General features: G+C 36.2%; 1 protein-coding gene across 1 annotated transcript in view; it reads right to left on the bottom strand.

The window, feature by feature from the left end:
- Positions 1-10,050: 10,050 nt before the first annotated feature.
- impg2a (interphotoreceptor matrix proteoglycan 2a) overlaps positions 10,051-27,836 on the bottom strand; it is a 34,627-nt gene continuing 16,841 nt past the window's right edge. Inside the window, exons 15-23 of the mRNA XM_030124298.1 lie at positions 26,887-27,773; positions 24,601-24,888; positions 23,713-23,932; positions 21,078-21,288; positions 18,751-18,939; positions 16,493-16,694; positions 15,153-15,232; positions 13,269-13,335; positions 10,051-11,099 (exon numbers count right to left, since the gene is read on the bottom strand). Coding sequence (XP_029980158.1) covers positions 13,293-13,335; positions 15,153-15,232; positions 16,493-16,694; positions 18,751-18,939; positions 21,078-21,288; positions 23,713-23,932; positions 24,601-24,888; positions 26,887-27,773 — 2,120 coding nt within the window. The 3' untranslated portion in view covers positions 10,051-11,099; positions 13,269-13,292. The remainder of the gene's footprint in view (positions 11,100-13,268; positions 13,336-15,152; positions 15,233-16,492; positions 16,695-18,750; positions 18,940-21,077; positions 21,289-23,712; positions 23,933-24,600; positions 24,889-26,886; positions 27,774-27,836) is intronic.

Below are 27,836 nucleotides of genomic sequence, written 5' to 3'. Positions count from 1 at the left end.
AAAAAAATCTCTTTTCATTTCAGTGCTATAGGGCCTTAAGTGTTTCCCCTGCTCACTATTGTGTATCACCGCTAATCGCATTACAATTTTTACACAGACACGCACACACTGGGAAAGCTGCTCATCCTCAAACATCTGTGTGGTATAAATCACCGTCACAGAGGTTACCTCACAACCACCAGACCTCGCAGTGACAGAGAGAGAAGCCCTTAGCAGCGACCGCCAAGCAAGAGAAAGGAATTTAACCATCACAAAGTGCAATTCATCATTTTTAATTGCCAAAACACTGAAATTATGCTTCTTATGGGATTTTGGAGGATGAGAAGTAGAAGCAGGTTGAAAAATGGGGTAATGCACCGGCATGGTGAAATCAACACCCTATTATGTTAAATGTATCTCCAGAAGTCAGTATCAGAGTAGATGTGACCGCGTCTGCCTGAGGTATTATTTTAACCCTTTCATGCATGAATTATGATCACCTAAATCCATTTTGTTGTCCTGAATGTTTTTATTCCTCTTTAGGCATAAAAAAAAAAAAACAATGTGATTGAATTTTTTTATTGATCTATTTTTCATGGAGTTACAAAAATATCCACTCAGCTGGACAACATGCATTTAATTTTTGAAGCAAAGAAACATGTATATACTGACATACTGTGTGAAAACCATGAAATAAAATCATTTTTAATTCTGCGAATCTGATGTTTCGTCACATTTTAACATACTATAATACAAGTTATTACTCACTCAGATAATATGCACAAAAAAAAAAATTGTTTTAAAAGAAAATTTAAATTACAGTCTAATAACAATTAGCAGGTGATTTACACTGAAATACGTTACTGCGGATCAGGTTTATCAAGAACAGGAACAGTAATGGTATGAATTGTAATGTATGGGGTGTTGCATAAGTGTCCACTATGTTGGTTGATATGCAAGTAAACAACAAAATCCATGAGAACAGCTGTAGAATAGCTGTCCACTGTGGTGACCACTATGCATGAACGGGTTAATAATATGAACTGTATGAAAATAGTCCATATAATCTTCTATGCACAGTAAAATACTCCAGAAGTGCGACAGAATTATGTTCTGAGTGGTCACACTGTTGTGAGAGGAAAGTCTGTGTGGGCTCAGATATTATTACATTATCATCTTTCTTCTAAAGCAGTTGTAGTATTTCACTCAACAGAAGCAGAAGTAGAAGACACATTCAGACCCATTAAATAAGTGAGGAAATGCACCACTACAAATAAAAGTTCTATGTCCACATCCTTATCACCAAATCCATTATAATGTTTTCTTGGAAATGTTCCTGACTCTGATACAACTTGAGGAAGTCAATCTGATGCTACTAATGTTGGCAACTAAAGCTCTGAAGATAAAAGAGGATGGAGAAAAGCCTCCGTACTGTCTCATGTTTTAGGAAAATAGGACTTTAGTAAGACTAGGATACTTTATCGAAAAATTTAATGTAATAATTATAGAATTATTATTATTATTTTGTACAGAAATGGAAGAAGCCTTTGGAAACTCTGGGAGTGAAATGCATTTTGGACTCAAGTGGATCGTATTAAATGTGATTACGTGACTTAACTGAGAGAATAAATCCATGTAATCAAACATTATTTTGTTTTTACTACTAAGTACTGTGCTCTACTTTGTTTATTATGGACCATTTTTGTATAAACTTGTAAAAATGTAATAATGAAATGAAAATAATTCTGATAAAAACATGTAGGGGAGAAAAAGCAGTCAATTAGTCTCTGTCGGTCTTTTATTATTACATGTGATGTTTTTGGATCCATTTTACTGCAGCACTGATGCATGTGTTGCATTTTACTGCTGTAACGTTCACACATCCCTGTGTGATTAGATGGACTTTATGTTGGATCTCTGCTGTGGATCACTTGTTGACATTTGCAGGCTAAAGTTGGAAGTTAACAGCTAATGTTGCCACCGTAGAGGAGCAGAAAGGAGTAAACATAAACAGATAACACATTTAGGAATAGATGGCTGACTCTGTGGTACATTCAGACCGCTAAATCTGAATCTAAATCTGTTAAAAATGGATTTTTACCTTCTGTGCCTCAAAGGCGGAGTTAATTTCAAGTACATTCCTTTCAGGTAGTTTCACGGATTCAGCTTTGTTACAACACACTTTCAAGTTAATGTAAGAGGGTTTTTAAAGTGTTTATTTAGCTTTAGAAGTTATTTTTTTCTCAACCAGAAAAGAAACACTAATTATTCAGTTCATCACAAACATTAGACACACACATATTTATAGTTTTCAATGGTCAGGAACAGGATGAAATGTAATCTGAATAGTAAATAAATCTGTTCGACAAATGTAATGGAGTAAAAATGCAATATGCACATGTAGAGAAGAAGTAAGGTGCAAAAATGAAAGTGTTTGAAGGTTTAAGACAGAGGTCAGGCTTTAACCTCTGTACACCAGACCGGTGATGCAGTGCAGAAGGGCATGACTGTAGGTTTATTGGTTATGTAAAGGTAAAGAATATCATACATCAGACGCAGCATTGCCTCTGTTTGGAAAGTTGTGGGGAAGACCATTTCACACAAGATTTTATGATCAGATGTGTACTTTGGCTGAAGCACGTTGACTCCTGAAATCACATGCATGACTGTCTTGAATAAACTTCAGAAAATTACATTTTAAAAAGTTCAGTGAAAAAGGTAAAATTGCAAAAATAGCATCTAGTTATTAAGCAACTTAATCCTATTTGCAGAGTACACCACTCAATCAAATGCACGTGTGTGTTCCTATTTAGTGAAGGCTGTGACTATAATGTACTTTATATTACAAACAAGTGGCGCCAGGCACAACAAACCCCACCCCTCACACATATTTCACCCATTATAAGTAAATGGGAAGATTTCAAAAATTCATAAAAAATTTGAACTTTGACCTACTGTTCCCAAAGTGTCATGAGATCCATTCTGGGTCACTGGCACTCTATAAAGACAATTTGATATGAATTGAACCAATAGTTTTGCTGCTACAGACATGTGAAATTTCACCCATTATAAGTAAATGGGGGATTTTTTTTTTTTTAAATTCATAAAAAAATTTAAACGTTGACCTGCTTTTCTGAAAATGTAATGAGATCTATTCTGGGTCACTGGGAAATTATAAGCCAAATTTGGTGTGAATTCATCCAATAGTTTTGCTGTTACATACATGTGAAATTTCACTCATTATAAGTAAATGGGGGGAAAAAAAGAATTTAAAAATTCACAAAAAATGTTAACTTTGACCTACTTTTTCTAAAATGTAATGAGATCTATTCTGGGTCACTGGCAATCTATAAACCGCATTTCATATGACCAACCAATAGTTTTGCTACTAGAGTGTTAACAAACAAACCCAACCAAAAACAATAACCCTTGCTTCCCCTTTGGGGGGGCGGGGTAAAAAATACATACATACATACATACATGCATACATGCATACATGCATACATGCATACATACAGACATACAGACAGACAGACAGACAGACGTATATACATACATACATACATACATGCATACATACATACATACATATATACAAACAGACAGACAGACAGACATACATACATATATACAAACAGACAGACAGACAGACATACATACATACATACATACATGCATGCATGCATGCATGCATACATACATACATACATGCATGCATGCATACATACATACATACATACATATATACAAACAGACAGACAGACAGACAGACAGACATACATACATACATATATACAAACAGACAGACACACATACATACATACATACATACATACATACATACATACATGCATGCATGCATGCATACATACATACATACATACATGCATGCATGCATACATACATACATACATACATACATATATATATATATATACAAACAGACAGACAGACAGACAGACATACATACATACATACATATATACATATATACATATATACAGACATACAGACATAACTGAGTGAAGTATACTAAGAAAGTTAGCATGCATAAAAATACTTCATTTTTGAGTATGTTGTTTATAACCACTTGTGTACTGTTTTACACTGCACAGAGGAACAAGAGAACCAACCACAGCTGCAAAAAAAAGGAATTCTGGATGGTGTTGGTTTTAACAGCTTACAGCAAAAGTCTTGATTTTTTTTATTATTATAGCTAAAAACTTTGCTTAGAGGCAGACTTGATCTTGAGGCCTGGTCCATCAGGGCAGTAAGACTGGGAAATGTTAATGATAACTTGCACACTTCTATCTGCCAGTGAACTCTTGATCACCCATTACAAGCACAACAGTCCTGGTGAGGCACGTGAGCCCAAAAGAGAGCAGTAATCCAGCCACGTGCTTTCTGATTCTTACTCTGAATTTTACTCCTATTCGCTCTCCTCTACCGCGCTTTTCCCTCTGATATGTACTTCCAGAAAGCATACTGGAGACATTAATTGGTCGGCATGAGGCTGAGAAAGAAAACACATTACTGTCTTAAGATAAAAAAAAAAAGAAGTCATGAGACAAAAGACGGCGAGAAAGAATGTTGAAAGCTGAGCTGACTGTAATCATATCAGTATGAGATGTCCACAGGAAGTCACATCGCATATTTACACAGTATTAAATGAAAGTACGGTTTTTCAGTTAGTGGGTGCTGATTGTTTTCCACAGTGATGGGAAACTCTTCTTCACACTGCTCAGATACTGCAGATAACCGTCATGGTTTGTGTCTAGTGTTTCACAGCCATGCATGGTGAGGGCCAGGGTTGAACTTCCTGATCACTCTGTCATTTATCTGCTCATAAATCACACTTTTATAAGACACTTAACAAGAGTCTGCACAGATGAGAGAGAATGGCTTACAGACTTTATTGAGATGTCAGCTAACACCTCTACAGACTTATCAGTATAATTACATGCTGTTTCTGCATTTACTCACTATATCCTGAAAGTCATTATCTGTAAGATGTTGTGTCTGTCCAAACAGTGGGCAGGCCAGGTAATCACTTATTCATTCAGCTTATCTAAGTGTGCACCACCAGAAACATTACAAGGTTTACTCATATATTTACATACACTTTACATGGAGCTAAATGGTTCTAATGCTTCCCATGTACTGAAGTACCTGTCCGTTTTATATTAAATCCCAAAAACTGAATTTTATTGAGCTGATAAAGAGGCATCCATTTATAATGGACACAGACAGATAGATTGCCCCCTTGTGGCTGCACAAGAAAACCATCACACCTATTCCCCTCTTTTCTGTTCCCTCATAAACATCCTGTATCTCAGTTTGGAACTGAAACACACAGATGACCTGCAATTTTTACCTCCGAAAGGACACACGAGGGGTATAAATATACATATTTTTTGGGAGGGGTTATTTGTTTGTTTCTTTGTTTCTTTGCGCGTTAACACTCTAGCAGCAAAATTATCATTGAATTCATATCAAATTGGGTCTATAGATTGCCATTGACCCAGAATAGATCTGATTACATGTTGGGAAAAGTAGGTCAAAGTTATTTTTTTTAATGAATTTTTAAACTCTTTTTTTTCTCCATTTACTTATAATAGGTGAAATTTCACATGTCTGTAGCAGTAAAACTATCGGATGAATTCATACCAAACTGTGTTTATAGATTGCCAGTTACTCAGAATAAATGTAGATACATTTTGGGGAAAATACTTCAAAGTTCAAATTTTGTATAAATTTTTTTAAATCTTTTTTTTCTCCCATTTACTGATAATGGGCGAAATTTTAAGTGTCTATAAAAACATCAATTTTGTTTCAATTTCCTTCAAACTGGGCATATATATAGAGGCAGTTGATATGCTGACATCAACACATGCATAGACATGATGACATCAGCAGGATCGATGCCAAAATAAACTACAAGGGGTGGAGTTCTTTGTACCTGGCACCACTAGTCTACTCTATTTCGGTCAAACCACAAGAATGAATAATGGAACTCCACTGACATGCAGGTTAATAACAGGCTCAGTATTTTCTCTTGGTTGAAAAAAATATATAAATAGCTCAATATCAGCTGTATATTTTGTGGTTCTAAACAAGGAAAAACAGGATTAGTGTTTAGAATCAAAATAAAAGGGATGTAAAATTGTGGAATATGATCGTGGAAACTGTATCATTAACTGAGGATTATCGATGCAGATGTAAAATATGTGGACGTCAACGTTCTGTGACTGTTAATGTATAAAAGCTGAAGACGCCACCCAGATACATCCCTCTTTTATTAGTATTAAACACAGAGAAACACAAAGGGAGTCTGTATTCTGTTGAATCCGTTTTTCATCATCCAGTGTACTTTCCAGAGCCTGGCTCCACAGGGATTGCGTTGCCACAAATTATGTGGCAAGCAATTTGGCATGCAGCCTGTGGAAGTCTAAAACTGGAGGCAGATGCTCTTCTCAGTTGGAGAAACATCAGCCCACCTGGTCAGGAACATACTTCACTGTGGGACACCTCACCCGTTCCTCATTCTTCTGGCCAAATTGTCCTCCAGCATGAAAACATTACATGTCAGTCTGTCAGTATGCAGTAATAATTTCCTTTCCAAATTGGTGTTTTTCATTTTTCACCCACTGCCCTGAACTATAGTGACACTTTTCATAATAGGTAGAATATCCAAGCTGGGTCAGTGAAAAACACTTGTTGCTTTTGCCTGCAGTGATAAAAGAAGTATTCACAGCATTTACTGCACTTGAGTAATACTCAACTATAAGGAAAAGGTCTGGATTTAAAACCTTACTGACAATAAAAGTATGTATTATCAGTAAAATGTATGTGAAGTGTGAAAAACAGAAGGCCCTCGTAGTGTTTTACTATTATACGATGTTGTTTCATTCATATTCCTGCTGCATTAAGGTGTATTTTCCATTTTACTGTTGTACATGTTTAAGTCCAAACTCATTTTAACTACTTCCTTTACTGCTATGTGGGTTGTTCATATTCTGCAAGGTTATCACTTGCGTGAAATATCATTGCACCATGAATCTCCAAAAAGTGAACTTTTCATGAGTTCAGAAAAACAGCCCTATTTCATGATTTTTCCAGTTTGCTTTCACAACCCAAAAAGGAACACTTTATCTTCCAGTTTATTACAAACATTCAAATGAGACTTAAAAACTTGTAGATGTGGCAGGAAGAAAATGAAAAATGTCTGACAAAAGTACAACATTTGGCTCTCAGATGAAGTGCAGTAGAAGTATAAAGGTGCATAAAATGGAAATACTCCAATGAAGTACCTCATATTTGTAATTGCCACCACTCACCCTCATCATAAACTTCTAACAGTAACAATAAGACGCAAAGAAAACACAGCCTCGTGCCTTATTACTATGGTGATTTTGATAAACTAAGATAAAATGAAATTAAATGACGCATTCACTGGCCACCAATACAACTGGTGACCTCACCAAACCACACCAAATATGATACAAATTCTTTGGAACTAAGAAAACCTGTGTGAAAAACATAAGAAAAGAGCAGCTGGATCCAATTTTTTTCACACTCCAGTTTCGTCCTGTTTCACCATCACAGTGTTTACACGCCGCCTCCTGCTTGTTCACAGGCGTTTAACTACGCAGCCAAATCCTAGCACATGCAAAACGTGTGACGCAGGCTGATTACTGTTGCACGCTCTTTTAGAAACTGTCATGGACACAGACGAGTCTAATCCATACCTGCTGAGACTAATCTGCTCTTTGGATTATCCCGGAGCGGCCTAACACCTGGTCCAGCATAGTTGAAGATGCCAATATATCAGTCATTCAAAGAAAAAGACCTGAAGTTTCATATAAAACATTTTATTTTTGTACATGTTACAATTTGTCATTTACACAGCTGCATGATATTGTCAGTATAAAAAGGAAATGAGCATAATTGAAACATGAGACACATGTGATTTACATCCTACAATGCACCGCTTAATAATATCTTCACTGTTACGTACATGACAGATCACAGCATGGGATGATTGGCTGTTTGTTCAGCTGGCAGATGGAAGATAACAGCGGTATGCAGACACTAAAACACATGCATAGAAAATATGAAAGCACAGATTGCAAAAGGCATGACACTGTCGTCAGAGCCTGTTGCACCAGTGTTGCCTGTGGTGTAGATGTCTGAAGGATAAGAAGCGTGTGTTGTAAACAAGAGGCTATGACATGACCTGTGCGTCCGACTCTGACAACAAATGAAAGTCTACAGGTTGTAATCGGCTGCAGCTGTGAACGTCCACTCAAGGGACAGGAAGGGTCGAACACAAGATGTAGACGGATGGACATATGGGTGCGCTTCTATGAAACGGGTCCCTAAAAACAGGACTAAGGGCTAAAAATTCAAACAAGATGTAGACTAATGTTATGAAGCAAGTTTGGAAGCACTTTGGGTCTATTTTAAAAATAAATATTTGCTGAGATAAAAGAGAAACTATTTTTCAGATAGAACACATTTTTATATTATTTTACATTATATTTAATACAAAAATCTGTATGTAACATGGTCAAAAGGAACCGAAAATTACGTGCTACTAATTTTTTTATATATCTTTTTATTCTCTCACAGGTACATTTTGGGAATTCAACTACACTGAACAAAAATATAAATGCCACACTTTTGTTTTTGCTCCCATTTTTCATGAGCTGAACTCAAAGATCTAAAACTTTTTCTACGAACACAAAAGGCCTATTTCTCTCAAATATTGTTCATAAATTTGTTTAACTCTGTGTTAGTGAGCACTTCTCCTTTGTCCTTTGCTGAGATAATCCATCCACCTCACAGGTGTGGCATATCAAGATGCTGATTAGACAGCAGGATTATTGCACAGGTGTGCCTTAGGCTGGCCACAATAAAAGGCCACTCTAAAACGTGCAGTTCTACTGTATTGGGTGGTCCAGGGGGGTCAGAAAACCAGTCAGTATTTGGTGTGACCACCATTTTCCTCACGCAGTCTTCTTCATGAATTCTCTGAAACAGCTTTGGAGATGGCTTATGGTAGAGAAATGAACATTCAATTCACAGGCAAAAGCTCTGGTGGAGATTCCTGAAGTCAGCATGCCAATTTCATATTCCCTCAAAACTTGTGACATCTGTGGTATTGTGCTGTGTGATAAAACTGCACATTTTAGAGTGGCTTTTTATTGTGGCCAGCCTAAGGCACACCTGTGCAAAAATCCTGCTGTCTAATCAGCATCTTGATAGGCCACACCTGTGAGGGGAATGGATTATCTCAGCAAAGGAGAAGTGTTCACTAACACAAATTTAAACAGATTTGTGAACAATATTTGAGAGAAATAAACCTTATGTGCATACAGAAAAAGTTTTAGATCTTTGAGTTCAGCTCATGAAAAATGGGAGCAAAAACAAAAGTGTGGCATTTATATTTTTGTTCAGTGTAATTATGCAAGGCAAACTGTTTCACAAAAATAACAGCTGTTGCAAAATCATTCGCAATTTATATGCATTTAACTGGGCAGGTTCTGCATGTAATGCAAGTGGACACGATGGGTTACATACAAAACCTGGAATGAGACTGAGATTCATGAAAAACCTGCATGTCTGGATTAGAAAAACCACTAGGATCATCAAATTTAACATAGTGTCTTTATATATAGCACTATATAAGACCATTTCAAGCCATGTTTTTAAGATAAAATGAAATGACACCTAGGTAGCTTTTCCATGTCCCAATTTCGGTCGTATCTTTGGCCCAAATATTTGATAAAAAATTCATTAATTTTTGGATGGCTCAGAGCAAGAGTATATTTTTTTTGCATTTATCTGAGGTCATCATTAGGTATGTCCTGGGGGGAAATATGTCTAAATTTCTCTTTTATTAGTGGGTCTAAAAGCTGGCAAAATGCCAGGTACCAAAATGTACCCAGTTTCATAGAAGCACCTGTGGGAAAACTAAAGAAAACACTGGAAATGAGTCTGTCAGAAGGTTTCAGGTAGAGGAGCAGCGTCATGGCCAACCTGTAGTCAGAGGGAAGACATTTTTTCTACAAGTCCTGGTAACATAAAGGGTTTTTGCGACGGCAGACACAGTCTTTCCAAAGAGCACATGTTGTTTATCAGCGTCCTTTGTCTACTTTTCCTGTTCTTTCAGTTTTCAGTATTACATATGGCATCTGAACGCAGACTTTTTGATCAAATCCATGAGCTGCATGCCCTAAAGTATTTTTCCACTGGAATGTGTTTTCACTTATTTCTAAATCCCAGAGCTATAGAGGGTTCATGCTCTCCGCCTTTCTGCCATTGCCGCTTTTTTCACTCATTTGAGGCTACTAACATTTACAAATGTCCAATCAATTGAGCTCTTAAAAAGCAGAAATTGCCTGCTAATAGAAAACCAGCTGAAATTATCCTCTACTCACAGTCCAGATCGTGGAAGGCTGCATTCGTGAACCATATAACTCATACACTATGGCTATATTTGGCCACTTTAACGTACATTAGTACTCTAAAATACACAGCTGATGCATTGGTATCACTTTTACTTGTAAAATCATAACAGATCACTACATTTCAAAGATAGCACCATTGACTACAAGAAGCAGCCTCCACCAAAACCCTATAAGTACATTTGGAAAATATATAACTATAAAACACACTAACAGGTAACACTTAATACATTATGTACACATACACACAGTTTTATGTTCTTCCCTTTCAGACAGGACATATTTAGCATGTAGAAACAGATCCGTTATCTGACTAAACTAAACATAGTATTGTGATTGTGTCTGTTATCATTTCAAGTAATAGGATGCGGGCCAGTTTTTCCCCAAAAAAAGGGAAACGTCCAGTAGGTGAGCAGCAAACGTTTCCTTTTGATGTCCGAGCCAGCTCACCCCGTTACATGAAGGCACAGAGGAAGGAGGGAGAACAGTCGACACATCTGCCCACACAGGCAGGGACACATGCACACACAGAAACTGTCTTTGAGGAGATAAACAACTGCAGGAACAAAGAATGACCATCTTAAAGCGACCAGTCCAGGCTCTGAGTGCTGAGGCGAACAGAAAGAGAGTCTTGACAGTGATGATGGGTTTCTGTGCAACAAACAGAAGTGTCAGTGTTCAGACTTCAACTTTTACACTGTAAAAATCTAAATCTTACCAAGTGTATTTTTTTCATTTCTGGTCAAAATATCTCATCACACTTAAAATAAGACATAATCACCTAAAGAAGAACTTTTCAGTGAGATATAAGAACTTATTTTTAGGCAATAGATCTTGAAAATCTTTTTGCAAGAAATCTTACCAAGATAATTTTCACTTGTTCCATTGGCAGAATGTTTTGCTTAATTCAAGATTTTTTTTTTTGTTGCTTAATTCAAGATTTTTAATTTTTTTTTTTTTGCTTCATTTAAGCAAAAAAATCTGCCAATGGAACAAGTGAAAATTATCTTAAGTTTTCTTGAAATAAGATTTTCAAGATCTATTGTCTAAAAATCAGTTCTTATCTCTCACTGAAAAGTTAGTCTTTAGGTGATTATGTCTTATTATAAGTGTGATGAGATATTTTGACTTGAAATGAGAAAAATACACTTGGTAAGATTTTGATTTTTGCAGTGTGTTAACCCATAAAGACCCAAACAGCCACCGGTAATCAAAAGCATCTAATGTAAAATGTTTAATACCTGTTGATCCATTAATCCTATCAATGCATGTAAATAATTAAGGTAAAATGCAGTTTCTAAGCTTTAAATCATCATCAGATATGACCCATTTGGACGTTCAGAGGCTCTGTAGTGAACATGGAAACACCGTCATCTTCTACAACATTGATTCACCAGTAAAACCCATGGACTTTTATCAATGACAGTGAATGGAGACACTTGGTTTATTGATATCTTTGTTCAGTTTTTTCAGTTTCCTCTGTTTCTGATATAATAACCCTCAATTTTAATCTGTGCTTTTATGAACATCAACATGATCAGCAAATTAAATATAGGGAAATACCAGATTTTCACTAAAAAAATACAAAATACAGAGGATAATCCTACTATAATGGATGTTTCTGAGTCCAGCACGTGTTTGTCCGACGCATGTGTGTCCAACTGATGTCCCGATGTTGCAGCACGGGAGGACGTACGGGTGCAATGCTGCTATTGCCCCACGGGAGGGCGCTATCGTACACTGGCACCACAGGTACAGTGCCGCTAGTTACTTTTTCTCCATTTTTTTTCTGTTTTGATACAATAACCTTTGACTTTACTCTAAGCTTTTATGAACATCTATATGATCAGTCAATTAAACATAGGAAAGTAGATGATTTCACCAGAAAAAATGCAAATTACAGAGGATAATATTGTAATAAATCACTTAGGAAAGGCTAAATAGAAAAAAAAAAAAAAGAATTTAGGAGCTGCCACAAAAGTAGCACTGGGTCTTTATGGGTTAAAAACACAACTCAAGTAGAACCATTATTTTATCATATTGTATTTACACTTTGGCAAGATGATCTCTGATCTCTTTAACTTCATGGATATGTTATATTGTACCTTAAGGGTGAAATCAGCTGTAATCCTATGGGCCTAAGCCTAAATTTATTAGTAATACTAGGTACAGTACAGTGGAGTGGATAACCTTTAACGCTCTTTCATTAAACACCGTTCCAATGCACCGGTTCACATGAAATTTGACCAGACATTGGTATTAGCTCCAGAAATTCACACAGATAAAGAAATCATAACATTACAATCCATAAATCCTTTCAACAGGACAACAATCCAAAACACACTGCAAAGGAGACTTTCAATTGGATCCAGAGGAAGAAAAGAAAGATGTTGGCATGAAGATTTAAAGGCAGTCCATTTAGAAAAATGCACTGAAATCCCACCTGAGCGCCATGAGCGATGACTTTCTTCACACAGGAAGCATCTTGAAGCTGCCAAGTCTTCTCCGATAGGTATTAAATGGATTTCAAGGTGTTTAATACTTCTGTGTCATTCCACTTTATTAAATGTCACTTTATTTATGGATTGTAATGTTATCGTCTCTTCTTGTGAGTGTGAATTTCTGGAGTTGGAATTACTTTCATAAAAATGCAGACGTGTCTCAGCCAGATGTTATAAACTTCTAAATGTCAAAATGAATTGTTATTATTTCATTTAAGGACTCAGTAACAACTGCAGTAACCGGTGTTTCCACCCCATCCCACTGGGTTGTTATTAAAACTAAGAACCTTGAAAACACCCTTAAAAAATGAACAAATACCTTGTTGTGTATGGGAGGGTTGTTTCATGTCTGCACAGAGGAGCTTTCCCTGCGGGTATCCAGGACCCTGCAGCACACATAAAACACATTAACATTAGTTATTTTGTTTGATATACAAATAAGCAACCACAACTTGGCAATGGCTATTTCCTGACTCCCCCACAACAGAGGAACGGATAGATACAGTTAATGAAATATGCATGGCGGAAAAAATTACATTTTCACTCTGCTTACAAATGAGCAGAGTTACCGGGTCAGGTTTCTTATGTTCGATTAACAAATGAATAAATCCTTGGCTGTTATGCATTGGGATTTTTTTTATGACCCTTTTTTAATGGTCAAACAAAAGTTTTCTAAGAAAAGGGCTTCCTCAGATAGTACGAAAGGAGGACAAAAAGAACTGTAGTAAAAAGAAATCAGTCATTAGTGTTTAAAAAAATACAACAGCCAGAAACAAGTCTAAGGCAATCTGATAAAAACATAAATAAATAAATCCTGTTTTATTACATATAGGAAGACTATACTCTGTATTACTGTTGTTATTTGTGATCCACATTTGTGAAAATCTTGCCCATTATAGGTTTAAACAAAAAATTTGGCTGATAATCAAGGCTGATACTGATTTATCATGTTTTAGTTGTTATTTTTCCCCTTTTTGTGGAACAAAAAAACCCTAAATATTCATCTTAATTAAATAACTGAACTGTTTTCTAAAGTCATCCTTTCATCTGTGAATGACGACAAATTTAATTGATGACAACAACCATGAACATAAAATAAGATCATATGTGGAGATAATGTCAATCAACAAGGCAAATATTTGGTTAGTATATCTGTACATCCTGATATAGAATAGCATAGAATAGAATAGAATAGAATAGAATAGAATAGAATAGAATAGAATAGAATAGAATAGATCTTTATTGGCAATGTCACGGGAACAATGAAACTCAGTTTAGCAGCTCTGTTCTGTTTAGCTGCAAAAACACTTGTGCAAAAAAAAAAAAAAAAAAAATTATAAAAATATCACACAAAATATCACATAAATACTGAAAAATGTAGGCGTGTGCAAAAAGCTACAGGGTAAAATATTAAATATACATATGCTACTAAAGTACTACTAAAACTACTGAAACGTAAAAAAGCTAACTCTATGCTACAAATTAGGAAATATGTACAACTAATAAGGATATATACAGCCAATATATGATGTAAGATTAGGAAAACAAGGGGCATGTGCGGAGACTATTGCACTGAGGTAGAGTGAATACTATTTGTGTCTTTATTAATTTGATTTTCTCATTAGATAACTTACTGGATTGTCTGATCAGCATATTAATATACTGTATATCTCTATTGTTGCACACTTGACAGACTGTGGTTAATAAAAATGGATGCATATTTCTTAAAAGAATAAAAGGACCTTGAGTCCTTGGTTGCAGATTTCTAACACTTTCTGTAATTGTATGTTTTTATTGGTTTGCGATTGTTGAAATATCTTTAAAGCGCCTTTATCAAGCACCCAGAAGTTGTGATTTACGGCCACTTTAAAACAATCAGTGTCGTTCTGTATTGACACTCTGCAGATGCCAGACTGTTGGCAGAAACAGGGTGTCTGTGTTTGTAGCGGCTTCTGTCTCACTGTATCAGCTCTAGGTCTGGCTGGTGAACATTTAGGAATGATAAATGTGTTCCCAGACTAGTTTGGAGCGGCTTAAACTAAAGCTCCTGACCAGCATACTTTTTTTTTTTTTTTTGCTCCTCCCCTTCTTTTTTTTTGTTTTTTATCTTAGTCTGACTCTCCTTTTTCAACCTGTCTCAGTTTGTTTGGTACAAGCTCATGCATTTATCTGATCACTATCTACAGGACAAAATAACACTCACGCTTGATGCTGCCGTACAAAGTCTGCAAACTGCCGGTCCTTAGCGTACAGTTCAATGATGCGTATCCTGTCTTGGATTTCCTGCAGAAGCACATGATGTCAGTCAGGAGGGAACATTACATCAGGAGCAGATATCCAAAAAAAAGACATTTCAGTACAATGATTCACACAGGTTGGCAAAAGAGACAACTTTAAGAGTTCACAATTCATTCCTAACTCCTAATGAGGTAAATTTAAGATGCAGTATCATTCATGCCGACACAGAGGTGGAACTGCATGGATTTGTGAGGAAAATAGAGTAAGTAAATGTGGATAGCTCAGTAATCTACTCTGATCACTGCAAAAATCTAAGTCATACCAAGTGTATTTTTTTTCATTTCTTGTCAAAATATCTCATCACACTTAAAATAAGACATGATCACCGAAAGAGTAAGTTTTCAGTGAGATATAAGAACTTATTTTTAGACAATAGATCTTGAAAATCTTATTTCAAGAAATCTTACCAAGATAATTTTCACTTGTCGGCTTGTTTGCTTGAATTAAGCAAAAAACAACTTGAATTAAGCAAAAAAAAAAAAAAAAAAAAAAAACTGCCATTGGAACAAGTGAAAATTATCTTGGTAAGATTTCTTGAAACAGGACTTTCAAGATCTATTGTCTAAAAATAAGTTCTTATATCTCATTTATAAGTAACTCTTTAGGTGTTTGTCTTTTTTTAAGTGTGATGAGATATTTTGACTAGAAATGAAAAAAATACACTTGGTAAGATTTAGATTTTTGCAGTGATATTGTTGAATTAATATGAAATGAAAGTAGTTTAATTATCATTGATATGCATGGCCCTATAACACATACACACTGCAAAAACAGCCCCACTAAAAAGAAACCAAATATTCTTAAATGTAACCAGACTGTTTGTATTATGCAAAAAAAACGTATGCAAATTTAACTTGGCTAGATTTCATAAAATTAGAATAAAAGTCCAGCCACTGAAACATTTTACCAAAAACAAAGTAGAATAAGGCCCAATTTAATCAACTTCCATTTATTACAAGCAGTGAAATCATAATATTCCTAAAATGAGAACTTGTTCAATTGGTTTCAGATTAAAACAAGGAAAACAATATTGTTCTCTGCTGGCATGTTATGTAAACCATTATTTCAGCTTGTTAGTGGTTAAATCTAGCTCAATATTAGATATATTTTTGATGAAATTAGATTAGTTTGCTAATGAAAAAAATGCATGACAAGATTGGCCCTATTTTTTTGAGATACATTTCCCAAAATAAACCTGTTATCACTTTCTTGAAATTCCCTTTTTGCCATGCACACTCCACATACCTCCTTGGTTAGTTCACTGTTCTCGTAGATGTGTCGTATCTCCTCACTGCTGAAGTCAGTGGAGGCCTCTGCGCTGGCGCTGCTGTACACAGGGGCTTCTGGGTAACGGCGGTAGTAGTGGCTGTACCCTGTGGTGGCCTCGCTCTCATACATAGGGTTATACTTGGTCGCCCTCTCCAAAGATGGAAGACTCTCTGCTCGCCTGTAGAGGACAAATAGGAGTAGAAAAGTGATGTGCAGAAGCAGAGCCGTAGAAATCAGAAAAGCCTCTGAGCTGCAGTAAATAAAACTCATTCATTCAGAGCATGTCAGCACTGATTAACCCTGTGGTAATTCCTTTTGTTGTTACGCCAACGTCAGACTCCAGACGATGAGAAAGTCTATTGTGTTAGGTGTTTAAGAGTTTTTGGAAACAGGTCAGCACCACATCAGATTAGATAATTGGCAGAAGTCGGAGGAGTCTTTCCCTGCTGGCTACTTGGGAAGCACTGCCAGATGGAGGGAGAGAAACTTTATATGTGTTGAAAATAGAAAGAAAATGTGAAGAAATGAGGAGCAGAACATACAGGGACAAGAAGAAGAAGAGTGGCCGTCCTGAAGTATGAGGAATGGTGCATCAGATGAGGGTGCTACCATCAGATTTATAGACGTCTTCAGTCTCCATGAGAAAATAATCAGGCTTAACTTTATGCATCTGATCTAAAATCTAAACCTGATTATGTGGAATAGAGAAAGTCTAAATACACTTTCAAGTGTTTCTGTTCACCATCGAACAAACAGGAGAGTTTTGTTTTTGTGCAGTAACCGTGTTCAAAAAAAAAAAAAAGTTGTTACTTAATGTAATACAATTCATTTATTAAGCAGATCATTGTGGATTATACTGTATTTCTTTTGTAGATTTTAAACGCATAACTCAATGTGTCTTGTGTTATTTATTTTATCCACATTTTTCTTGACTGACATACTTTCTTTGACTCCATTTGGTGTCTGGTATTTTGGTAGAAATATGTGTGTAGTAAGCACACTACTGTTTCAGTCACCATTTTTATTTTAACTACAAGTGTAAAATCAAAATGTAACACCTGTTTGCAAAAGTATGACTACTACACAGCATGTGGTAAGTGCCAGCCTGGGAAACAGACGCATCTGCCAGAGCAAATGTTCATTTGCACATCAGTCTGGCACTGCTCCCATTCAATGTGATTTCCTCTGAGTTTAGATTGGGTAGAGGCGATCACCACCATTTAAGTGATAAGAGACAGATGTGGTTTGATGACAGTCTTCCACCTGTGGCTTCTGACTGTCCTGCATTATCTATAGGTGGGTGCTTCTATGAAACTAGGTTTATTTTGGTACCTGGCACTTTTCCAGCTTTTTAGACCAAATAATAAAAGAGAAATTTAATTTAAACATGTTTCAACCTATTATGTACCTAATGATGACCTCAGGTGAATACAAAAAAATATATACTCTTGCTCTGAGCCATCCCAAAATTAATGAATTTTTGATGAAATATCGGGGCTAAAATAGGACCAAAACTGGGACGGGAAAAGCTACCTAGGTGTCAGTACATGTGATCTGGAACACATTGCTTGAGATGGTCTTATATACCACTATAAAGACACTGTGTTAAATTTGAGGATCCTAGTGGTTTTTCTAATCCAGACATGTGGGTTGTTCATGAATTGGCGGTCTCATTCCAGGTCTCACGAGTAAACCATCATGTCCACTGGTGTTACATGCGGAACCTGCCCATTTAAACACAAAAAAATCGTGAGTGATTTTGCAACAACGCTCATTTTTTGTGAAACACTCTGCCTTGCATAACTGGTTCGAGTCCCAAAATGTACCTGTGAGAGACTAAAAAGATATTCGAAAAAAAAAGTAGTGTGTAATTTTCGTGTCCTTTTTATCATGTTACATGTATTAAAACAACATAAAAATGTGTTTTATGGGAAAAATCGTTTAAATATTCATTTTTAAGTCTATATCTGGTTTGAATTTTTAGTCCCCACATCCTGTTTTTAGGGACCAGTTTCATAGAAGCACCCAGGTCTATCTGGTTCCATCTGGACATTTCAGATCATAAATTAACTGAAAGGGCTCAGACTAATTCTTAAATGAAAATTAGTCAGGGTATATGCATTTTTTTGTACACAAATACAGCATATGAATTGGTATGAACTACCTATGAGTCAGTACTCTCCATCTCATCATAATCCACTATCCTTACATTCCATCTGAGGGGTATTTCTCACCGTATAGGATCCTCTGACTCGTCCTTGTCATACTGATCCCGTAACGTCCTGGCCAAGAAGAAAATAACCCCAGAGGCCACCAGTAGGAAACCAGCGACGGAGGCTATCGCTATGCCGACCACCAGAGGCTCAGATACATACTCCTCACAGTGTTCCCCTCGGTACCACCAGTTCTCTCCAACCCGACACCTGGGACAAGGAAGTTTTTCATAATTTCATGATTTAATCCTTTCATAGAGCTAGTCCAAGAACGAAAAACAAAACAAAGGCAGATGTATTCAATATTCAAAAACAACATGTCTTGAACCCCTTACTGTTCTTTTGTTTTTTTAATTAAATGATAGGGTTGAGTGAATCTTCACTGACAATTTGTTCATATTACTCATGGCATGTTTACAGTTATGAAGTTCAGTGTCTGCTATTAAATCATTCATATCTTGCCTTGTTTGTTTCCTGTCTCCATGGAACATAGTGATCCTTTTCATTGGAAAGGGTGAATTAAACAATCAAGCAGTGTTTGGAGCTGCCTGCATTTTTTTTTATTAAATATATGAAAACAGTTAGCACTCATCCTGGCACACTGTCTCTTCATCATGTATCTGCTCATAATCATTCAGGATCATTTGCACCCATTAAAACAGCCTGAGCAAAGGTAGAGGACACCTCATCTCGCACATAGGAACAAATTCCCCTGTAAGTAACTTTGGAAAAAAGCGTCTGCCAAATGCATAAATGTAAATGTAAATATAAATGTAAATGTAAATGTAAATGTAAATGTAAATGTAAATGTAAATGTAAATGTAAATGCTTGCGGGTCCGATCAAGCGGTAACACATGGACACATTTGGTGTTCAACAGTCTCTGTCATGTAATCAGAGTAATTTATATACATGTATTATACATATTTGAGTAAGTATTTATAAGCATTTTAACATTATGTGTAACAAAATTTGGGGAGATAAAATTTTTAGGTGAAAAATGTCAAATTACTGCTCAGTAAAATTTGGACTTGAAACAGACATCAATTTTTTTAAGCTTTACACAAACATTCAAAACAATCAGTTCTCGACAGAAATTAAAATCAGATATGACCAAACCTTTTAGATATTATGTTCAACTATGCTGAAAATAAATCTTGGAGTAAAATATTGAAAAGTCTATGCTTTATTGACATGAGAATGTGGTAACACGTGGACAGGTTGCCATAGCAACACATGGACGACTCTTTACTATTGTATGCATCACCAAAAATGTGTTAAAAGATCATTACTTTGTGAAAGTTTCACTCAAATATCTGAATTATAAGTAACTTGAAAATTTTAAATTGGTATTTTTGTGGTAACACATGGACAGGGCCTTTTAAGCAACTCACAAATATCAATAATATTCACATAAGAATCAAAATCTAATACTTGAAACTTAACAATCATCTATATAATCAGCAGAATGAAAGCATTTTCAAATTTTTTAGTTATAATTTTTAGCATCAAATTCAAGCTATGGCTATGGTGTAAAAAATACAATCAATAAAATCAGCTATAACTTCTTTTTTTTCTATATTTGGTATTTTAAAACGGATAACAGTTCCATAAAATAGAGATCTTAAGCAAAAAAAAAAATGAGCCCACTTGATAAATGATGTGTGCAAATTTACTTTTTCATGTTCTTCACTTTCACTTGATCAGACCCTTGTGCATGTAAACATCAGAATGATGGATATGGAGTAAGATAGTGTTTCAAATCACAACAGAAAATGAAAGTCTGCAGAAGTTGAGTAAGTTTGACTTAAGCACCACATGAAGTAGAAAACTACACATACCTTTGTAAAAACGTACCCCCTGGAAGTAACTTTCAATAGTAATACAACCTAAATAATTCTCAAAATTGCACATGATGTTGGTTAGGACTCAACCGGTAGGACATTGAATGCCACATGGACAAAAGTACATAGATATAGTAAACAGGTACAGTATATGTTTGCCGAATGTTGACATGTAGATATTGTTGATCTACAACATAAATTAATTGGGATATTTATAGCCAACTTTGATGTAAAATTAAATAAATAGTCAAATTAAAGCCTCTTGTAAGTAAAAAGAAAACTTTGGTTCGAATTTTTCAAGTGTGTTATTGTGAAGTAGTGTTCTGGAATGGATCCTCACAAAACTGGAAGTGGTTCCTCAAAATGTCAAAGCGTCTTTGAACACAACCCTGAACCTGAATTCTTAATAGGCTGCTACTTTGGTGCGTGAGTGGTACAAAAGTGCGACATAAACCCAGTCTGTTCACTATTTACATGGAAACTTACACACATCATCTCCACCCACCTGCAGATGGCACCCTGGCCGGGGATGATGTCACACTTCCCATCGTTGAGGCAAAAGTCAGTCTCCAGCTCACAGATGCTTTGACACGGCAGTCCGTCTACACTGAAGTAACCGGCATTACAGACACACTCCGCCTCCCCCGTCCACTTGTTCACCTTACACTCCGCATACTCATTACACGCCTGGAACTTACAGGGATCCGCCTGGTCACCTGGAAATCAACAAGTCAGGAAAGGTGCATAGAGGAAACTGTCAGTGTAAGTATCTTTAAAAGGAGAGACATTTGGCTTTTTTTATTGGAATTCTGCATTTTAAAACATTTCCCTGTGGTCTACATAAGCTGTAAATGCTATGCTTGGGTCTGAATTTTTCATTAATTCAACTCCACAGGTCCATCTTCAACCCTATTTCTGAGTAGTGACACCAGAAAGGTCATTTTGAACACTGGCCCTTTAAATGCAAATGAGCCACTTCATGCCCCACCCCCTCCAGGTTGTTAACTATACTGCCAGGTCCTGTTCAACCATGTGTGTTCATTAATACAACCAACAACTGAACTTTTTAGGTAATCAGCTCCAAGTTTGGACATATTTTCAGCAGGGACTACAACCAATGCCGCTGACAAACAACTATGGCGTATTTGGAGAAATGTTCATCAGAAGTCTTGACCTTATATGCCCAAATGTAACAAATTAGGCAAGAATTTAAAAGGGTTGCATAGAAATCTACTTGATTTTTGCTGGAATGAATATAAAGATTGCTTTGCAGTTTCTGGAGGGTTCAAATTCAAACTTTTGGAACTATTAGGGTCCAAATACACAAATAAAGGTACCAAAGACTAATAAAAGTGGGTTAAGTAAAATATGACCCCTTTAATGCCATTGTTTGGGGTTTTTAAGAGTTGTATTAAACAGGGGATATTAACTATTTCAAAATGGAAAGAAACTGCATCACTGTTTCTTTTTTTCTTTGCTATAGATACGAACCAATACAGTTATGACCAAAATCAACCCTAATGCATTCTGGGATTCAGCACTGTGCAGGGAGCGTGATTCAACAACAATTTTTTAATATGAAAATTTTTTTTTTTTTTTCAGAAATAATATTAATCACCTCACTGTTCAGTTTTTTCCCCATGAAACCTTCGAGAATACACACACAATTTCCCCAGTTTCTCATGCAATATCAGCCCTAATGCATGCTGGGATACAGTATTATACCCAGGGAGTGATTCAGACAGATTATGACAGCTCAGTTATTATTATAAACACAAGTATAATTCAGTGACATTACTGGCTGATTGCTGTCTGACTGATGTTCTCTCAAAATAGATTAAGGTTTGATTCCACAAGAGGAAATAAATAGATTTGTACAAAATACTGCATGTCCTGTTGGATCCATAACGGACATGTACTGTAAGAAATGAAAGCCATACAACATACAGTGACAGCTGCACACACAGTAATCAGTCAGTGAAAGTGTGGTTAGTGATGTTAACTTGAAAGCTGTCCAGGGAAGCTCTGATTATCTGATCCCAACTGATGTGACCTCAGCGTTCACCCCATGAGACCACGTAGAGTCACGGTACATATTTAACACCTGCTTTCCCAGGCTCTTTCCCACAGAAACACCAGACTGACTCAACATACTGCACTTATTTTACAAAACAATGCAATCATAAGCTTAAGACACTGTCCTATATGTGTATATCCACAGTTGTGGAAATAATTATTAGACCACCCCTTGTTTTTTTCAACTTCTTGTTCATTTTAATGCCTGGTACAACTAAAGGTACATTTGTTTGGACAAATATAATGATAACAACAAAAATAGCTCGTAAGAGTTTAATTTCAGAGCTGATATCTAGACATTTTCTATGTTTTCTTGATAATAACTAAAATCACTTCAGTTCTTACATCAGTAGTTGTGGCATTGTACTGACAAAAACAGTGCTTTTAGGCATTCCATGTTTTCTTTTCTGTCTGTTTTAGTCACATGATACACACAAGAGATAGTACTTCATTGCATAACCATTGTTTTTGATGACTTTTGATGGTCTAATAATTTTTTTCTGCGACTGTATATCTATATCTATACCGTGCAATAATCTTCGGTCCTACAATAACAATGCAAAATTTATTCAATATTTATCCAAAATCAATGCACTATTTGTATTTACACCTGGTTCATAGATATACATACTGTTATTATAGGAAATACATACTGTTAATAGAGACACATGCTGTTTCAGAGATATACAGACTGTTATTCATGGTAATACATACTGTTAATACTGTTCATAGACACACATATTGTTAATACTGTAACGCTAATAAACTCTATTCTTATGTTACTTTGTTAAATTGTGCATTTTTTGTATTATATTTTCTTTTCTTATTTTTTAGTTTTTGTAATTTTATATTCGCTCTATTTTTATTTTTGTAGCACTGGTATTTGTAAATAGACTGCACTGACTGGAATGGCACTCCTAATTTCATTGTACACACAATGACAATAAAGTCTGTTCTATTCTATTCTATTCTATTCTATTCTATTCTATTCTATTCTATCTGACACAACCTTCAGACTCTACAAGTGTTGTGATTTTTGCCGTGATCACACACCGAGCACCTACCTGACTCAACATCCAGTGAGTACTTATCAATAGCCAGGTTCATGGTCTGGTAGGCTGTGTTACAGAAATCCTCCAGGATCAGATAAACTGTGGAGGTGACTCCACGGGGCACAGGTTTGCCAAATTTCATTCGACTGTTGACGACGATGCTTCCGTTTCTGAAGTTCAGGATCTCCAGGTTCTCAAAGTTACTCAGGTTGGACTGCAGGTACGGTACAAGCTGGAGAAAAATAATTGTAATATTACTAATAGTATATAAACATTATAAATAGAGCAGGGGTTCCCAAAGTGGGGTACGTGTACTCCCAGGGGTACTTGAAATTACTGGGGAAAAATACATTAAATACATCATCATGTACCGAATACAAAATAAATAATGAGAATTAATCCTGAAACATAAAACATAATAAACATATTGATATAATAGTTTTATTGTCAATCATCTTGTTTAAGCTTTGGTAACTTTTTAAGAACACTTCTATTTTATATTATTCAAAATGAGTTTATTTGAGTAGCTAAGTAATTATTTTTTGCTGATGAAAGGTTCATTTATTGATGAATGACCAATTTATTTATTTTTCATATCAATGAAAGAGGGCACTTTTCAGTTTAGATTTTGCAGACAAAATTTACTTTTAAAAAATTGTTATTATATTACAGTTAAATATATGTGGCTTGTTTACAAAGTTTTGACACCTTTGGCACAGGTACAAATTTTGCTTAATTTTTTTCAATCAAAAATGCTGAAGTGAGAGTTGGGGGTACTTGGCTTAAAAAAAAGTATATTTCGGTGGTACTCCACTGTAAAAAGTTTGAGAACCACTGAAATAGAGTCATTTCACATAATGAATTTCATACAAGATGAGCATAATGATGGGTAATATTTACCAGTTCAAGGAAACGCTGCTCCAAAGCCTTGTATTCTGGGGAGCTTTTGTTGAACAGATCATCTGAGAAGATCATGTTAGTGACCCTCAGGCTGAAGAACACCATGAGGGCTCGACCCGGGTTCACGGGCATCGCGATACTGGCCTGATCTGTGCCATGTGACACACCGAATGGAAATCCAGTGCTGCCCTCTTCTGTGTGGTTAATAAGACCATAGCCATAATGAATCACATCATAGCCCTGGTCTCCAATAGTGGCCTCATCCAAGTCCTCACTGGTGGTCTGGATCTGGGGGATAAAAAAAAAAAAAAAGCTCTGCACTGAGATAATAAATAACAAATACAGTTACGTCTTATTTTTATGGATGCATCTTCAGTGTAAAGGTGTAAGAAAATATCCATGCAGTTGAATATGTTTTGTGTTACTGTATCAATTATAAAGAATACAAAATTATATTGTAACTAATAGTTTACAGGTAATGACTGTGGAAGAACTTTTTTTTTTTTACTAATGAAGGAAAATGCACTTTCTTTTTGCTGAATTTACACAAAAATGCAATGTTGAACTGCAATTAACAAAATGCTACTGGTTACTTTGTAGAAAAAGTTTGATTTCTTTACTCGGATTTTGTGCTTATGGTGTTGTATTCTCTATATATTGTGACAGTTTTCTTAAAATCAGGGTTTTCCCTTGTTTTGGGAAAGATGTAGGTACAATGATGGCTTCTCTATGGTTGTATTTGACTGAAAATGATGCTTTTTGCCATATCTTAGACCTAGAGTATTATAATAATTGAAAATAACCCACAGAAATACAAAACAAATATGGTGAAGTAACTGATGGAGTGAACTCAGGCCACAAATCCACTTCTACAAATCATTTCCAGAAAAAATACCGTCTAGTCTGCAATCATTAACCTCCATGGTAATAGAGAAATCTGATCTGAGTTGTGTGATTCTTCAGTTTGAGTGATGTGCAGAAACACCTAATGGTAGAGAATAGTAGGGAAAACACAGTCTAGAATAATATTTAACCCATAAAGACCCAGTGCTACTTTGTAACTTTTCTTAACTGATTTATCACTACTTATACTAATGTGATGCTCTGTATTTTGCATTTTTAAGTATAAATCAGGTATTTTCCTATATTTAATGTACTGATCATGTAGATGTCCATAAAAGCTCAGATTAAAGTTGAGGGTTATCATATCAAAAACAAAGAAAACTAAAGGAAACAGGACTTTTTTAAATAAAATCTCTCATTAACTGAACATAAACCAAGTGTGTCCATCTACTGTCATTGATCCAACTCCATGGGTTTTGCTGGTGAATCAGTGTTGTAGAAGATGACGGTGTTTCCACGGTAACTACAGAGCCTCTGAATGTCCAAATGGGCCATATCTGATGACCATGAAAAGATGACAAACTATATTTTACACCAATTATTTACATGTATTGATAGGATTAATGGATCAGAAGATATTAACGCACAGACCCAACCATACACTGGCGACCAAAATCAGTTACTGATATATAAAGTTAGATACCCGTTGATCCATTAATTCTATCAATGCGTGTAAATAATTGGTGTAAAATACAGTTTGTCATCTTTTCATGGTCATCAGATATGACCCATTTGGATGTTCAGAGGCTCTGTGGTTACCATGGAAACACTGTCATTTTCTACAACATTGATTCACCAGTAAAACCCATGAAGTTGCACCAATGACAGTGGATGGAGACAATTTTTTTTTAAGTTCAGTTAATGATATATTTCACTGAAGTAGTAACTTTTTCTTCAGTTTTCTCAGTTTTTGATATAATAACTCACAACTTTAATTCAAGCTTTTATGGACATCTACATGATCAGGAAATTAAATACAGGAAAATACCTGATTTATACTTAAGATTGCAAAACATTGAGCACAATATTAGAATAAAAGATGATAAATCACTTAAGAAAAGTTGAAAATAGAGAAAAACTCATTTAGGAACCGCCACAAAAGTAGTAATGGGTCTTTATGGGTTAAACATTTTACATCAGTAGATGATTTTGGTCTCCAATGGCTGTTTGGGTCTTTATGGGTTAAGAAAATTGCATTATGGTATCACAATACATAATATACTGACTCATGAGCCTGTATCTTGATATCAAATCAGCAGATTCTTGCTAAAATGCAAACCTACATACATAGTTATAAAAAAAGGAACAAAAAGTCTGGTTCCTTTACGGCTTTAAAACCTACACCCATGTTCCAGTGCTGAGTGTTTTATCCTTTTAATTTACCTCCACCACTGCAGGGATAATTATGTCAGGCTGCCCATCAGATACAGGGTTAACATCAGAGATACGGGTGAAAGGCGACTCCTTTTCTGGAGACAGAGAAGTTGTTTGGATAGGATTAGATGCATCTGGCACTGGTGATTCTGGTTCCTCCACATTGACCAGTATAATCTCATCCTCTGTTAGATCCTCTGTCGAGATCAGAGGAGCCTCGGGGATTTCCACAGCTACAACTACAGGCTCCTGGTTCTTCTCTTGTTCCTCCATCCCCGTCGTTTCCTTGGCACCTGCCTCTTCGAGTGAAGGTCCCTCAGGATTCATCAGCACCACATTGATGCCTGTGTTTTCCTCAGGCTGTTCAAGATTTGTATCTTCTGCAGGTAGAACATCCGTGAGGTTGAGATCTTCACCAACAGAAGGCTGATCTGGTTCTTCTGCCTCCGGCTCTGATGTTTCACTTTCTAAGTCAACCACCTCAGGAGATGGAATGAGGGAAACCAAACCTCCTCCTTGTTCTTCTTCTTCTGTGGTTTCAGGTGTAAGTGTTGATAAGTCTAGCTCCTCTGACTGAACCACCTCATCCAGATGTTCTTCTCCCACCACCTCAACCTCCCCTGCTTCCGTTACAAAGACAGCATCTGCTGTTATTAATCCATCTTCAGAAACAGCCCCCTCAGGTATTTCTTCTACTATGGATGGCTGGAGTAGGTCCTCAACATTGTCTGTGCCTAATCCAGAGGCCTCTCCACTCTCCACCGGTGGTTCGGGCAGTGAGATGACCTCTGGCAGCTCAGGGGAGGGAAGTTCAGACGGGAGCTCCTGTGGTGGGGGGGGTTCTACAGCTGGAGTCTGCACAGTGTCCTCAAACAGCAGACCTTCCTCCTCGATGCCTGGAAAAACAAAGACGAGATGAAACCCGACATGTCTTGCGGTTTCCCCCTTTAAAAACTGGC

Source organism: Sphaeramia orbicularis, chromosome 21 (genome assembly GCF_902148855.1).
Source record: "Sphaeramia orbicularis chromosome 21, fSphaOr1.1, whole genome shotgun sequence".
Taxonomy (NCBI): Eukaryota; Metazoa; Chordata; class Actinopteri; order Kurtiformes; family Apogonidae; genus Sphaeramia; species Sphaeramia orbicularis.
Note: the sequence above shows the minus strand (reverse complement) of the source record. Positions and strands in the feature narration are given on the sequence as shown.